Consider the following 11,631-nt stretch of genomic DNA (forward strand, 5'->3'; position numbering starts at 1 on the left):
TAACATCTCCCCGCCTCACAGAGCCGCTCTGCCGGGCTCGACTCTGACAGACCGGCCGATCGCGCAGCTTGTGCAGCTAAAGATGTTGACATATTCACACAACACCCGAACGAGCCAGGGGTTGGCGTTTCACGGCGAAGCCCCTCTTTATTCCCCGAGTTTCAAACACCTTTTTATAAGTCTGAAAGTCTGTCCCCTTCACCCGACCTGTTAAAACCACGCCCAAGCAAGCCACCCAATTGGTCCGAAAGCGTCAAAGAGCCAAACAAACGGAGCTCTGCTGGTTGTAAGGCGCAACACATCCACACTGTATGAAGCCCTATGGGCCACAGAGGCGCTAGAAAAATCACGGAGCTTGGATCTTTCTCTCCCTCTCTCTCTCTCTCTCTCTCTCTTTCTCTCTCTCTCTCCATCTGACTCATGTCTCTCTCTCCTGAAAAGTGTGTGTGCTCCAAAAGAAAGCGCAGGAATAAAGCGTATGTCTCTGTGTGCGTGTGTACGGAGCGAGTGAAGACAAGTGGTGCGGGTGGGGAGGGGATTATTCGGCGCTATCGAAATATTTCAACACGTCGCGCTCTAGGACTGAAGCCAATAAGAAGGAGCCCATTTTAACAAGAATGCCGATATTGTAAACAGCAGCGGAGGAAGAAAGGAGAAAGATTGCACCGCGGTCAATTAAGAGACTTACCCATGTTGGTTTGATTCAAACTTAATGTCCGAAAAGGAGCAGATAGGTGTTCCGATGCGCGTCAGCATGCGCTCGTGAAGATTAATGGAGATCATTGTTGCTATTTTGCTTTGCGGACTTACGATCAAAAATTAACAAAAGGACAGCATAGATTTTGCCCAAAACTCGTCACACATTGTGGATGTTTGTCGGCGTCTTGCTGAAGGAGTTCTAATTTCTTACGTCTTTTTTTACATATCTATCTATCTATCTATCTATCTATCTATCTATCTATCTATCTATCTATCTATCTATCTATCTATCTATCTATCTATCTATCTATCTATCTATCTATCTATCTATCTATCTATCTATCTATCTATCTATCTATCTATCTATCTATCTATCTATCTATCTATCTATCTATCTAAATTAAGAAATTTTATATATGTATTTGGGTTCATCTTGCTGCTCCTCTCACTCAAAGTACGATATTTCAAGAAATATCGCCTTTTTGTACCAACCCTATTTGCTGCTTGCACTTGGATGAACTTCCTGATGAGAGATCCAGTCATACAGGGATCAAGTATGGCATATAATCCGTTTATACCTCACCGGGGTCCGGAATTTGCCTTTAGCGCGATGCTGGGTCACCAGCCGCCTTTCTTCTCGGCACTGGCGCTCCCTCCCAGCGGTTCCCTGTCTCTACCGGGCGCCCTGGGGAAGCCGATTATGGACCAGCTGATGGGAGCCGCCGACACCGGCCTGCACTTCTCGCTGGGGCACCAAGCCGCGGCCGCGCACCTAAGGCCTCTGAAGACTCTGGAGCCCGAGGAGGAGGTGGAGGACGACCCCAAAGTTCACCTGGAAGCCAAGGAGCTCTGGGAACTCTTCCACAAAAAAGGCACGGAGATGGTGATCACTAAATCCGGAAGGTGCAATTTTCTTTTTATTATTATCATTATTGTTACTGCTATTATTATTATTAAAACTCATGTTTCTGGCGATATTTTAAAGATGTCACAACCATGATGTGTCAACACCATAACCGGCAATTTACAAAACTTTGAGGAAATTTTGTGAAATAAAAGCTTAATTTTGGTTTACTGTAAAAATTTAATGGTCCTTCAGAATAAGATCATATAAATTGAGGTAGTTTGGCATTTCGTCAACTCCGTCAGAGTTTTTGTGACTCTTTTAGTGAAATTGTTGTCAAATCTCACTTAAATGTGCAATTAATTTATTTTAATGTATTTTACATAAATTGCATTACATCACATGTACCAAGTTTTTCATTTTACTCACTAGTTTGTCACCACCTACAGTTCTGTGTCAACTCCGACAGACGTACTTTTTGTTGTTTTTTTTGTTTTAAATAATATTTATTTTGTTTCTTGAGAAGCATTTGTTGGTAAAATGAGTAAAATATCACTAATAAGGTCATTAAAAATTATTTTATATTTATTTTTGTCAGATGGTGATGACAACGTTCTAGATCAGGTCGATTAAAAATGTAATTTTTTTTATTTTTATTTTTTTATGTTGCAACTGGGAGCCTGCACCTCAGCATCTTTACATTTCCAAAACATCATTTGTCATTTTTGCATACTTAAGGTTGAGAAATGAAAAAAAGGGAAAATTAAAACCCATTTTGTCCCTATTCTCAAGAATCACTGACATGAAACCCCCAGTAAAACAGCAGATTAATTTATGAATGACGTGGGATATTTTTAGTTTGCTCACTAAAAACTTTATTCATAATAGCAAATATTTATTTAAAAAAATACATACATGCACGTGACTCCTCTAGAATTTATGTACTATCATTTCCAACTTAATTTATGAAAACCTGTATTCATTCTTCCACAACTCTTAATTTAAATGCTAATGTTTTTTTGTGCGCCAAACTTGGATGCACTGCAGAATCTTCTTAGTCATCGTGGCGTGACAGCGTGCAAAACCTTTGTGTTTCTACGTGTGTGTGTGTCTGCGTGTGTGTGTGTGTGTGTGCGTGTGTGTGTGTGTGTGTGTGTGAGTGTGTGTGTGTGTGTGTGTGCGTGTGTGTGTGTGTTTCCGTGCGTAGGTCTTAAGAGACAATAAAAAATCAAAGCAACATTCCATCAGTATTCAAATTTCTGTTGTGTGTATGTTGTGCTCTGAGAAGGGATGAATTCATTAAGAGTTATGACAGCACAGGACTTTTTTTACGCTGATAGATTTGGATTAGATTTTCAAAATGCAAATAAGTCACATGCAAAAATGAAATCCAGTTTCTGTGATTAGATATGTTTTTGTACATATATTTCTAACCGCTTTTATTTATTTCCAGGCGGATGTTTCCTCCGTTCCACGTGAGGTGCATTGGTCTGGAAAGGAAGGCCAAGTATATCCTCTTGATGGACATCGTCGCAGCTGACGACTGCAGGTACAAGTTCCACAACTCCCGCTGGATGGTGGCAGGGAAGGCTGACCCCTTTGTACATCCGGGTGGATGTACAAAGAGGATGTACATCCACCCGGACAGCCCCGCCACGGGTGAACAGTGGATGTCGAAAGTGGTGAACTTCTACAAGCTCAAGCTGACAAACAACATCTCCGACAAGCATGGATTTGTAAGTTCAACTAATGTATGTCAATTTTTACTATTGATCAAATTACTATTTTTTTGTAAATGAGCGTGTTGTAGAATGCATAAAAAATTAATATTAACTTTGTTATGCCTTAACATTTTCATGATTTGTCATATTTTATGTTTATAATATTTTATTAATTTGTATTGAGTTAATATAATTTCACTGAAAATGTCGGACTTCGAAAGGAATCACTTTTTAAGTCCTTATTTTCATCGAATGCGCTCACTCTTTTTATTTCCGCAAAACTGAGATTATGCTCAATTTACATTGGACTTCCTGTGCTCAGATTCTCCTGACGATGTGTGTGTTTGTGTCTGTGCGTGCGTGTGTGTATGTGTGCGTGCGTGTGTGCGTGTGCGTGTGTGTATGTGTGCGTGCGTGTGTGTGTGGGGGTGTGCGCGCGTGTGTGTGTGTGTGTGTGTTTGTGTGCGTGCGTGTGTGTGTGTGCGTGTGTGTATGTGTGCGTGCGTGTGTGTGTGCGTGTGCGCGCGTGTGTGTGTGCGTGTGTGTGTGTGTGTGTGTGGGGGGTGTGTGTGTGTGTGTTTGTGTGCGTACTTGCGTGGGTGCCTGTGTGTGTTATTTCTGGTTTTGCAGACCATACTTAATTCCATGCACAAATATCAGCCTCGTTTTCATATCGTGAGAGCCAACGACATCCTCAAGCTCCCGTATAGCACTTTCAGGACCTACGTGTTTCCCGAAACGCACTTCATAGCCGTGACTGCTTACCAAAATGACAAGGTAAGCTCAGCAAGTTTTCTTGTTTGATTTTTTTTAATCTAGTTGCTCAGTTATCGTTGCAGTGTCGATCAGATCAATGTATTGTGTCTTCCGATTATCCAGCGCTTGTCAGACGAGCTTTCTTTCTCGCTTTGTGTCCCTTTGTTGTCATAAAATATAGAAGACGAAAGATTTGTTTGATGCAGAGAGCTGGGATTGTAGTTGTGTGCATATGCGTTTGTGGGGTTTGTGGGGTGAGGGTGAAAATGTAGCGTGGAGGGGGTGTAATTTGTGGTAGGAAAGTAATTCTGAGGAATGTTATATGCAGGTTACCTTTCATTTATTTAATCATGTGGAAGGGATTTGGCTGTGGCTCAGCCTTTTTCTCGCTCTGTTAGCGTATTTAAGCAAGTGTGTGTGTGTGTGTGTGTGTGTGCGTGCGTGCGTGCGTGCGTGTGTGTGTGTGTGTGTGTGTGTGTGTGTGTGTGTGTGTGTGTGTGTGTGTGTGTGTGCGCGCGCGTGTGTGTGTGTGTGTGTGTGTGCGAGCGCGCAGAGCTAACAGGGTAGGGAGTTGGAAATGACGAATAAGAAGAAAGGGGAGAGGCACTTTTGACAGACCGTGCTGCTTTGGTAACATTGTATTCTCAAAAAAACAGGCAGCATAGAACCAACCAGCATATCATCTTAGCAGTCTTGTGAATTGTTGGAAAGCCTTTTGGCACCACATCTGTGACCTCCTTTAACCAATAGCTGCGGGGGAATAATTTTTGCTATATAGCTACATAAAAAAGCTACAAACACACGCAGAAGGGGCAACGGAGGCCGTACCGTGCATTTTGTGCGCTTTTACGCACGCATGTGCTCATATATATATATATATATATATATATATATATATATATATATATATATATATATATATATATATATGCAGGTTACATATGTGTGTATATATACACACATATATAGGTGTGTGTGCGTGTGTATAAGCACTTCTTTTATTTTTATTTATGTGTATTTATTGAATTCTACATTCCACTGTATGGAAGTTTGAACAACACAGTTTTATTAGCTAGTCTAAGTACAAACACTTCAAATGTGCAATTAAAAAAATCCCAGCTCAGAGACAAGCAGCAAAAACTGAAATTATCTCCAAATGAGTATAGATGATTGGTCCCGTCATATAACTTTTGAACCCAAAGTGCACTTATGCCTTCGGCCCATCGTGAATTCTATCTGGTGTTGTTATATTAAAGGGGTCGCTTTGTTTTCTCTGTTAACATGAACACACGACATTGCTTCTTTCAGATAACTCAGCTGAAAATCGACCATAACCCATTTGCCAAAGGATTCCGTGACACCGGCAGTGGGAGACGGGAAAAACGGTAAGCCAGGAGGAGAAACATACATTAATCAAAAAGAGACGGGGGGTGGGTGTACGGGGTGGGGGGGGAGGGCAGGGGGGATGGGCAAAGACGCTTTACGCTGAAAGAAAGAGGGGGATCATGGTGGATTAAACCATGCGTTTAAGCTTCCAAATTAGACCCCCCCCCTCCGCCCCCCCGCGAGTCCCCGTCTTGTCTCACTTTAATTTGAACCCTAATTCTGAAAAATTCTGAACGTCTTAACCTCTATAACACCGAGAAAGAATTGCCAAACTAGTGGCTCTGGACGACTGTGGCTCTGTGTGGTTTATCCTGATGCTGCTTCTGAGTGAGAGCCGTGTGACCGGCGCCACCTGTAATAACCTGGACACTGGTGCGCAGGAAACAGCTGGCTCTGCAGTCTATGCGATCCTACGAGGAGCAGCAGAAAAAGGAAAACGGCGCTTCGGATGACTTCCTCGGCGAGCAGGCTTCCTTTAAGTGTTTCGGCCAGGCCTCATTCCCCGCCCTGTCCACAATGGGCCCCCCACACCTGAAAGGTAGGCCCTACCGATGCTCACAGCTCTCGTCACAAGCCATGAAATTAGCAATATAGAAAGATTTATACAGTTTACCAATGCCTTGTCTTAATTAGTGACCATGAGCTGATTGTAATTGAGTGGGTTTGTGCTCGCAACAGATAAGGTTCTGTATGTTTATTGGAAATCTTTAATGATCATCAGAAAAAAAAAAGTATATATATATATATATATATATATATATATATATATTCATCAAATGACGTGTTTCAATTGGTTTTAGACTATTCTGCAAAATTCCATTCAAAAAGCCCTTTTACCCTATTAGAAATAGCATTATGCTCCGAGGATAATAGTGTGCTTACTGATAAATATTCTTTTCCTTGTGGTGGGGGACAGACAGCCCTAAGTGTAAAGAATATTTTTTTATCCATCCATTTTCTTGCACCCTCGTCCCTTAATGGGGTCGGGAGGGTTGCTGGTTCCTCTCCAGCTAACGTTTCGGGCGAGAGGCGGGGTCACCTTGGACAGGTTGCCAGTCTGTCGCAGGGCAACACAGAGACACACAGGACACACAACCATGCACACACACACTCACACCTAGGGGCAATTTGGAAAGGCCAATTAACCTGACAGTCATGTTTTTGGACTGTGGGAGGAAACCGGAGTACCCGGAGAAAACCCACCATGCACAGGGAGAACATGCAAACTCGATGCAGAAAGACCCCATGCCGGGAATCGAACCCAGAACCTTCTTGCTGCAAGGCAACAGCGCTACCAACTGCACCACTGTGCAGCCATATTTTTTTATAATTATGAAATAAAGACAGGAATAATAATTTGCAGCTAGAAATGAACCAGCCGAGACATAATTATCAGATTCTAGTTTTGGTCAATTTTTCATATCAAATATGTAATAATTCGATCAATCCCATTCCTTTAAATGTATAAAATCTAATAAGTCACACTGTTTACACTCTGAAAATATTTTGAAACACTCACATTTGATTTACTTTATTAAAACAAGGTAAAGATTCAAGTACTTTGACTGGTAAAAGGGGAAATTCTTAATGTCAATTTATTTTGTGATTCAGAATTTACTTTTATCAAAGAAGCTAGTCTTTTATGTGTTATGGGTTTTAGGAGCCAACATTATAATCAGTAGGGCTAACCTTAAAAGAAACCAGTAATAAGTATTGGCCTGATTTCTTTCTTTCTTTCTTTCTTTCTTTCTTTCTTTCTTTCTTTCTTTCTTTCTTTCTTTCTTTCTTTCTCTTTCTTTCTTTCTTTCTTTCTTTCTTTCTTTCTTTCTTTCTTTCTTTCTTTAGTGTCATTTTAGTTTTACCCTTCAGTTCATGGTTTTAATATCAATCCTTAACATAGCAATGATGGATATTGCTAAGATACCCTGTAGCTTAGCAAAAACAATTTTTAAAATAATTTCACAACTAAGCGAGTCTGGTTGTTTAAAATAACCTAAGTTAAATATGAACATAATTAAATGATTACATTTAATGGGCGACTGTGGCTCTATGTGATACAGTAGTCATCTTGCAATCGGAAGGTTGAAGGTTCAATTCCACCTTCCTCCATGTGTCAATGTGCACCTGGGTAAGGCACCCAACCCTAAATTGCCCACCGAGCTGTGTATCGGTGTATAAATGTGTGAGCCTTTGTATGGGTGAATGTGACTCCAGTGTAAAGCGCTTGAGTGGTCAGAAATGATTGGATAAAGCGCTATATAAGTTCAGTCCATTTACCACATAAATAAAAAAAATTAACATATTTTTATTACTGTGTATTTTAAAATTAGGAATGTTAAATTTAGTTAGCATTTCAAAAATATGTGCTAACCCTTCAGAATAAAAAAAAGACATGAACACGGTTCATGACAGCAATAAGAAATACAGTTAAACTGTCTTTTTTTCCCCAAAAAAAACTTGAACAATCAATATTTTTTATGATTTTTGTACCTGAGCTTCCCCGCTTTAGTATATGACAGCATAACATACCAAATAAAACTGCTGAAATTGTGTTGTGGCTTTTGGCATTGGTGTGCTGCTCCAGCAATTAGCACTGAGCTTCAGGTGGTCGTCCATCACAAACTCAGTGGAAGTGCCCCATTGCCCTTTGCCGTGTCAGAGGTAATGTAACGTTCTGCTCATTCTCATGCAGATTTCTGTGACAGCGAGGAGGACAGTGACGACGAGAGCAAGGATGGCAACCCTAAACACGATCTGGACTCCAGTAAGATCTCCACCACCACTGGGGACGGAAAGGATCACGAGGCCAGCCCGGCTAAAGGACATCCCTTCAGTAGCAGCGACTCCACGGGCAGGAGAACTGAGAAAAGTCAGGCGGACTCTCGGCAGAGTCCCATCACCGTCATCTCCAGCACCACGTGTTTTGGGGAAGAACTCAAGTGTCCGATTCTGGACCAGTCCAAAACAGACGAATGTAGGTCGATAAGCAAGGACAGCTTCATTCCTTTGACTGTTCAAACTGACACCGCATACATGGGCCACAACCACTTGCATAACTTTGGATTTCCACCGGGGCTGACAGGACAGCAGTTTTTCAATCATCTGGGGAGCGTGCATCCGTTCCTCTTGCACGCCAGTCAGTTCAACATGGGGGGTGCGTTCTCGAACATGGCTGCTGGAATGGAACCCTTACTAGCAGTGGTGTCTTCGGGAGGGGTGAGCACCATTGACACAGCCAGCATGGCATCCCCGCCACAGAGCTTGACAGGGGCACCGGGCCTGCCCTTTCACCTGCAGCAGCATGTCCTGGCATCACAGGTAAAACATATTTTCTTTGATTGGAAACTTGGGAGTTTTTCTTCTTTTTTTTCCCTGCAGCTCAGCAAACTGTCAACCATGGAGGCCAATAGTGGCCTCCATGGTTGAGGAGTGGCCTCAACCTCCATGGTTGAGGCCACTCCTCAACCATGGAGTTGAGTGGCCTAATAAATTTTAGTTTATTTTATAAACTAAAATATATTTTAGTTTATATTTTATGAACTAAAATATAAACTTTTAGTTTATATTCAATGGCTTGAATATAAACTAAAAGTTGAACACTTTTAGTTTATATCAAGGATTTTTGCAGTGGCTGAAACATGTCAGATTAAATTTGATACTGTTAGATCCATGAGTGCAGTGCGACTATTTAGTCCTTCACATTATTATTATTATTATTATTATTATTATTATTATTATTATTATTATTATTATTATTATTATTATTATTATACATTTTGTGTTGTTTTTTCCACAAATTCTAACACATAATTGCATACATTCATTACATAAATTCTATTAAAATGATTTATCAGCAACTTAGTAATTTCAACCAGACCAGCTGTGCAACAGGTGAAATATCTCATGGTCTAGAACAGCAAATTTTCAAATCACATTGGAATATATAGAAAATTTCTATATATAAGCTGCAAGGAAAGAGTATGACAGCAATGCATATTTTTTTTGTAATTAGTTACATTTGTATCTTCAGAAAAGTGTTAGTCTATTTCTCTGGTTGAAAGGACTGACTTAGAAAACCTTTTGTTGGCATATTTTGGTCAGAAGTCTTACTTTTGATTTTTCGCTAGAATTTAATTTCTTTGAAACATGGCTATGGAAGACGTATACATGTATATGCTTATTACTTCAAGGTTTTAGAGCTGGGGAATGGTGCATTAAATTGGATCGTCAGCTCCAATTTATTAAATAAGCAATAAATGGGCAGCATTTATTGCTTATTTATTTAAAGGGCAATAAACATATTTCTCCGATTCTTTGTCAAACAATCTCGATAGCTGCAGCATTATTGGAATCTCGGAGAATGGGCTGAGATTATTATTATTTGCATTACAAATGCGTAAAGTAAACAAGGAAAAAATTTGTTTATGTGGAAGCTAAAAGTATATATTTGCTACATGGAGGGATTTAAGAAAACTAGACAGTTTTCAGAAAATAAGAAGAATAATTGGCACATATTCTCTTTGAATCCACCTCTTGTATAGCTTTCTAGTTTGACACGCATTTTCGGTTTATCCGCAGGGCCTCGCCATGTCACCGTTCGGCAGTTTGTTACCGTATCCCTACACCTACATGGCAGCAGCGGCCGCCGCCTCGTCCTCGGTGCACCGACACCCATTTCTGAACGCGGTGCGCCCCCGCCTCAGGTACAGCCCTTACTCCCTCCCCATGACGGTGCCGGACAGCACGCTGCTCACCACAGCCGTGCCCCCCATGCCTACCGGCGCAGGAGGCGGTGGTGGGTCCGAGCTGAAAGCGGACGGGCTGGTTCCGGCCAGCTCCGCGGTCACCCTGGACTCCACCTCGGAGGTGACCAGCCACTCCTCTGGGATACCCTCCGCGTCCCCGAAAGCCTGCGCGGAGAAGGACGCTGTCAAGGAGCTGCAGAGCATCCAGCGCCTGGTGAGCGGACTGGAGTCCAGTCAGGACAGATCCAGGAGCGGATCCCAGTAGCCCCTCCACACCCACAGCCCACCTGCTGCTCCTCTGGTTGCTGTCAGGAAAAGCGAACCGTCATGACGGTGATGAAGACTCGTGCAGGTTTTTAATAGAACAAAATAAAATAAAATAAAAACTAAAAACTTTTAGTTTCTGAAATGTACTTTGTTTATTACACACCTAAAATGTATTTTTCTATCTCCTCCGCGGCTTCCCCTGTTCTTAATTTATTGTTGACACACCTGTGTAAAGGCAGTTTGTGGACTATTACCCTATCTGCATTTATATCTTCTTTTAAAACACGGACTTCATATCCCAACCCTCTTAAAAAAACATCCTCACAGAGAGATAATTATTCACACTAATGTGCCATAGTATTTTCACCTGTCCTTGTGTGTGAAGTGCTACTGTTTAAAGCGAATGGAAAAGCGACAACGCACTGCACCAATGGCTTGAAAATAAAACACTTTTTTCTTTTGTTGTCTTTGAGAAGTGTCGTTGCCGTGTGACAAAAGTGAATTTATTTCTCTCTTGTTTATTTTTTATTTTTTAAGAAAAAACTATCCTTTTTTTTTAAAAGTGCCGCATAATCGAAAATATAAAGGTTTTCTCTGTGTGTAAATTTTTTGTGTTCCTTAAGTTGTCTGTGGGTTACGTTGTATTGGAGTTATGTCTAGTTTAAATGATCGACATTGTGTTCTTGAAAGTTTCAATAAAAAATATTGAAATACCGTTTTTGCAGTGTGCGCCTCGCCTTTGGCAGAAAAATCGCAGCTATTTTTATTTAAAAAGCATGAACTAATTTAAAAGTAGCTTTTAGTTGCGTGCAAAGAATCAAGTTGAGGTGCGTCTAAAATCGCTGGGAACATTCTTCCAGAGATGAGTACCTGAGGATCGCCTGAGCGTTTTATTTCTCTACTGCCACAGAGATGACTCTTAGGTCAGGTTATGGAAATTAACGATGGCAGTTAATTTCACTGTAGGGAAAAATGGGAGAAGGAAGACGGGAAGTTATGCAAAAAAATTAAATTTGTCTTTATTTTCCCCTCTTAAAATCAAATAAACCAAAATCAATACACTTTGCTGAAAAGCAACAGCACGAAAAGCCTCGTTGACGAGGTGTCATCTCATATTGAAGAAGCTATTACTTTGTGACAGCAGTAACCAAACAAAAAAGCGGCTCTCCCTGATTATTGCTCCTCTATTGCGCCTTAAAGTCAGGAGTTTATC

The 11,631-nt window shown here is 41.1% G+C and overlaps 1 protein-coding gene across 2 annotated transcripts; it reads left to right on the top strand.

Moving 5' to 3' along the window:
* Nucleotides 1-831: 831 nt before the first annotated feature.
* LOC103460837 (T-box transcription factor TBX3-like) lies at nucleotides 832-11,110 on the top strand. Of its 2 annotated transcripts, none has more exons than XM_081613795.1 (7): nucleotides 832-1,602; nucleotides 2,997-3,294; nucleotides 3,895-4,041; nucleotides 5,329-5,405; nucleotides 5,787-5,944; nucleotides 8,099-8,724; nucleotides 9,985-11,110. In XM_081613795.1, the coding sequence occupies exons 1-7, from the start codon at nucleotides 1,214-1,216 to the stop codon at nucleotides 10,414-10,416; spliced, it is 2,127 nt and encodes a 708-aa protein (XP_081469921.1). In that variant the 5' UTR covers nucleotides 832-1,213; the 3' UTR covers nucleotides 10,417-11,110. The 2 variants fall into 2 exon arrangements, with proteins under 2 accessions (XP_081469921.1, XP_081469920.1); XM_081613794.1 differs by having other exon boundaries at nucleotides 1,006-1,602; nucleotides 2,997-3,279.
* Nucleotides 11,111-11,631: the final 521 nt, after the last annotated feature.

This window comes from Poecilia reticulata, chromosome 12 (genome assembly GCF_904066995.2).
Source record: "Poecilia reticulata chromosome 12, P_reticulata-male-v2, whole genome shotgun sequence".
In the NCBI taxonomy this organism is placed as follows: domain Eukaryota; kingdom Metazoa; phylum Chordata; class Actinopteri; order Cyprinodontiformes; family Poeciliidae; genus Poecilia; species Poecilia reticulata.

Excerpts from the sequence above, each read along its gene's own strand:
- LOC103460837 (XM_081613795.1), top strand. The coding sequence starts at position 1,214 with ATGAACTTCCTGATGAGAGATCCAGTCATACAGGGATCAAGTATGGCA. Across the intron at positions 1,603-2,996 it reads GTGATCACTAAATCCGGAAG|GCGGATGTTTCCTCCGTTCC; the intron begins GTGCAATTTTCT and ends ATTTATTTCCAG. Across the intron at positions 3,295-3,894 it reads GATTTGTAAGTTCAACTAAT|ACCATACTTAATTCCATGCA; the intron begins GTATGTCAATTT and ends CTGGTTTTGCAG.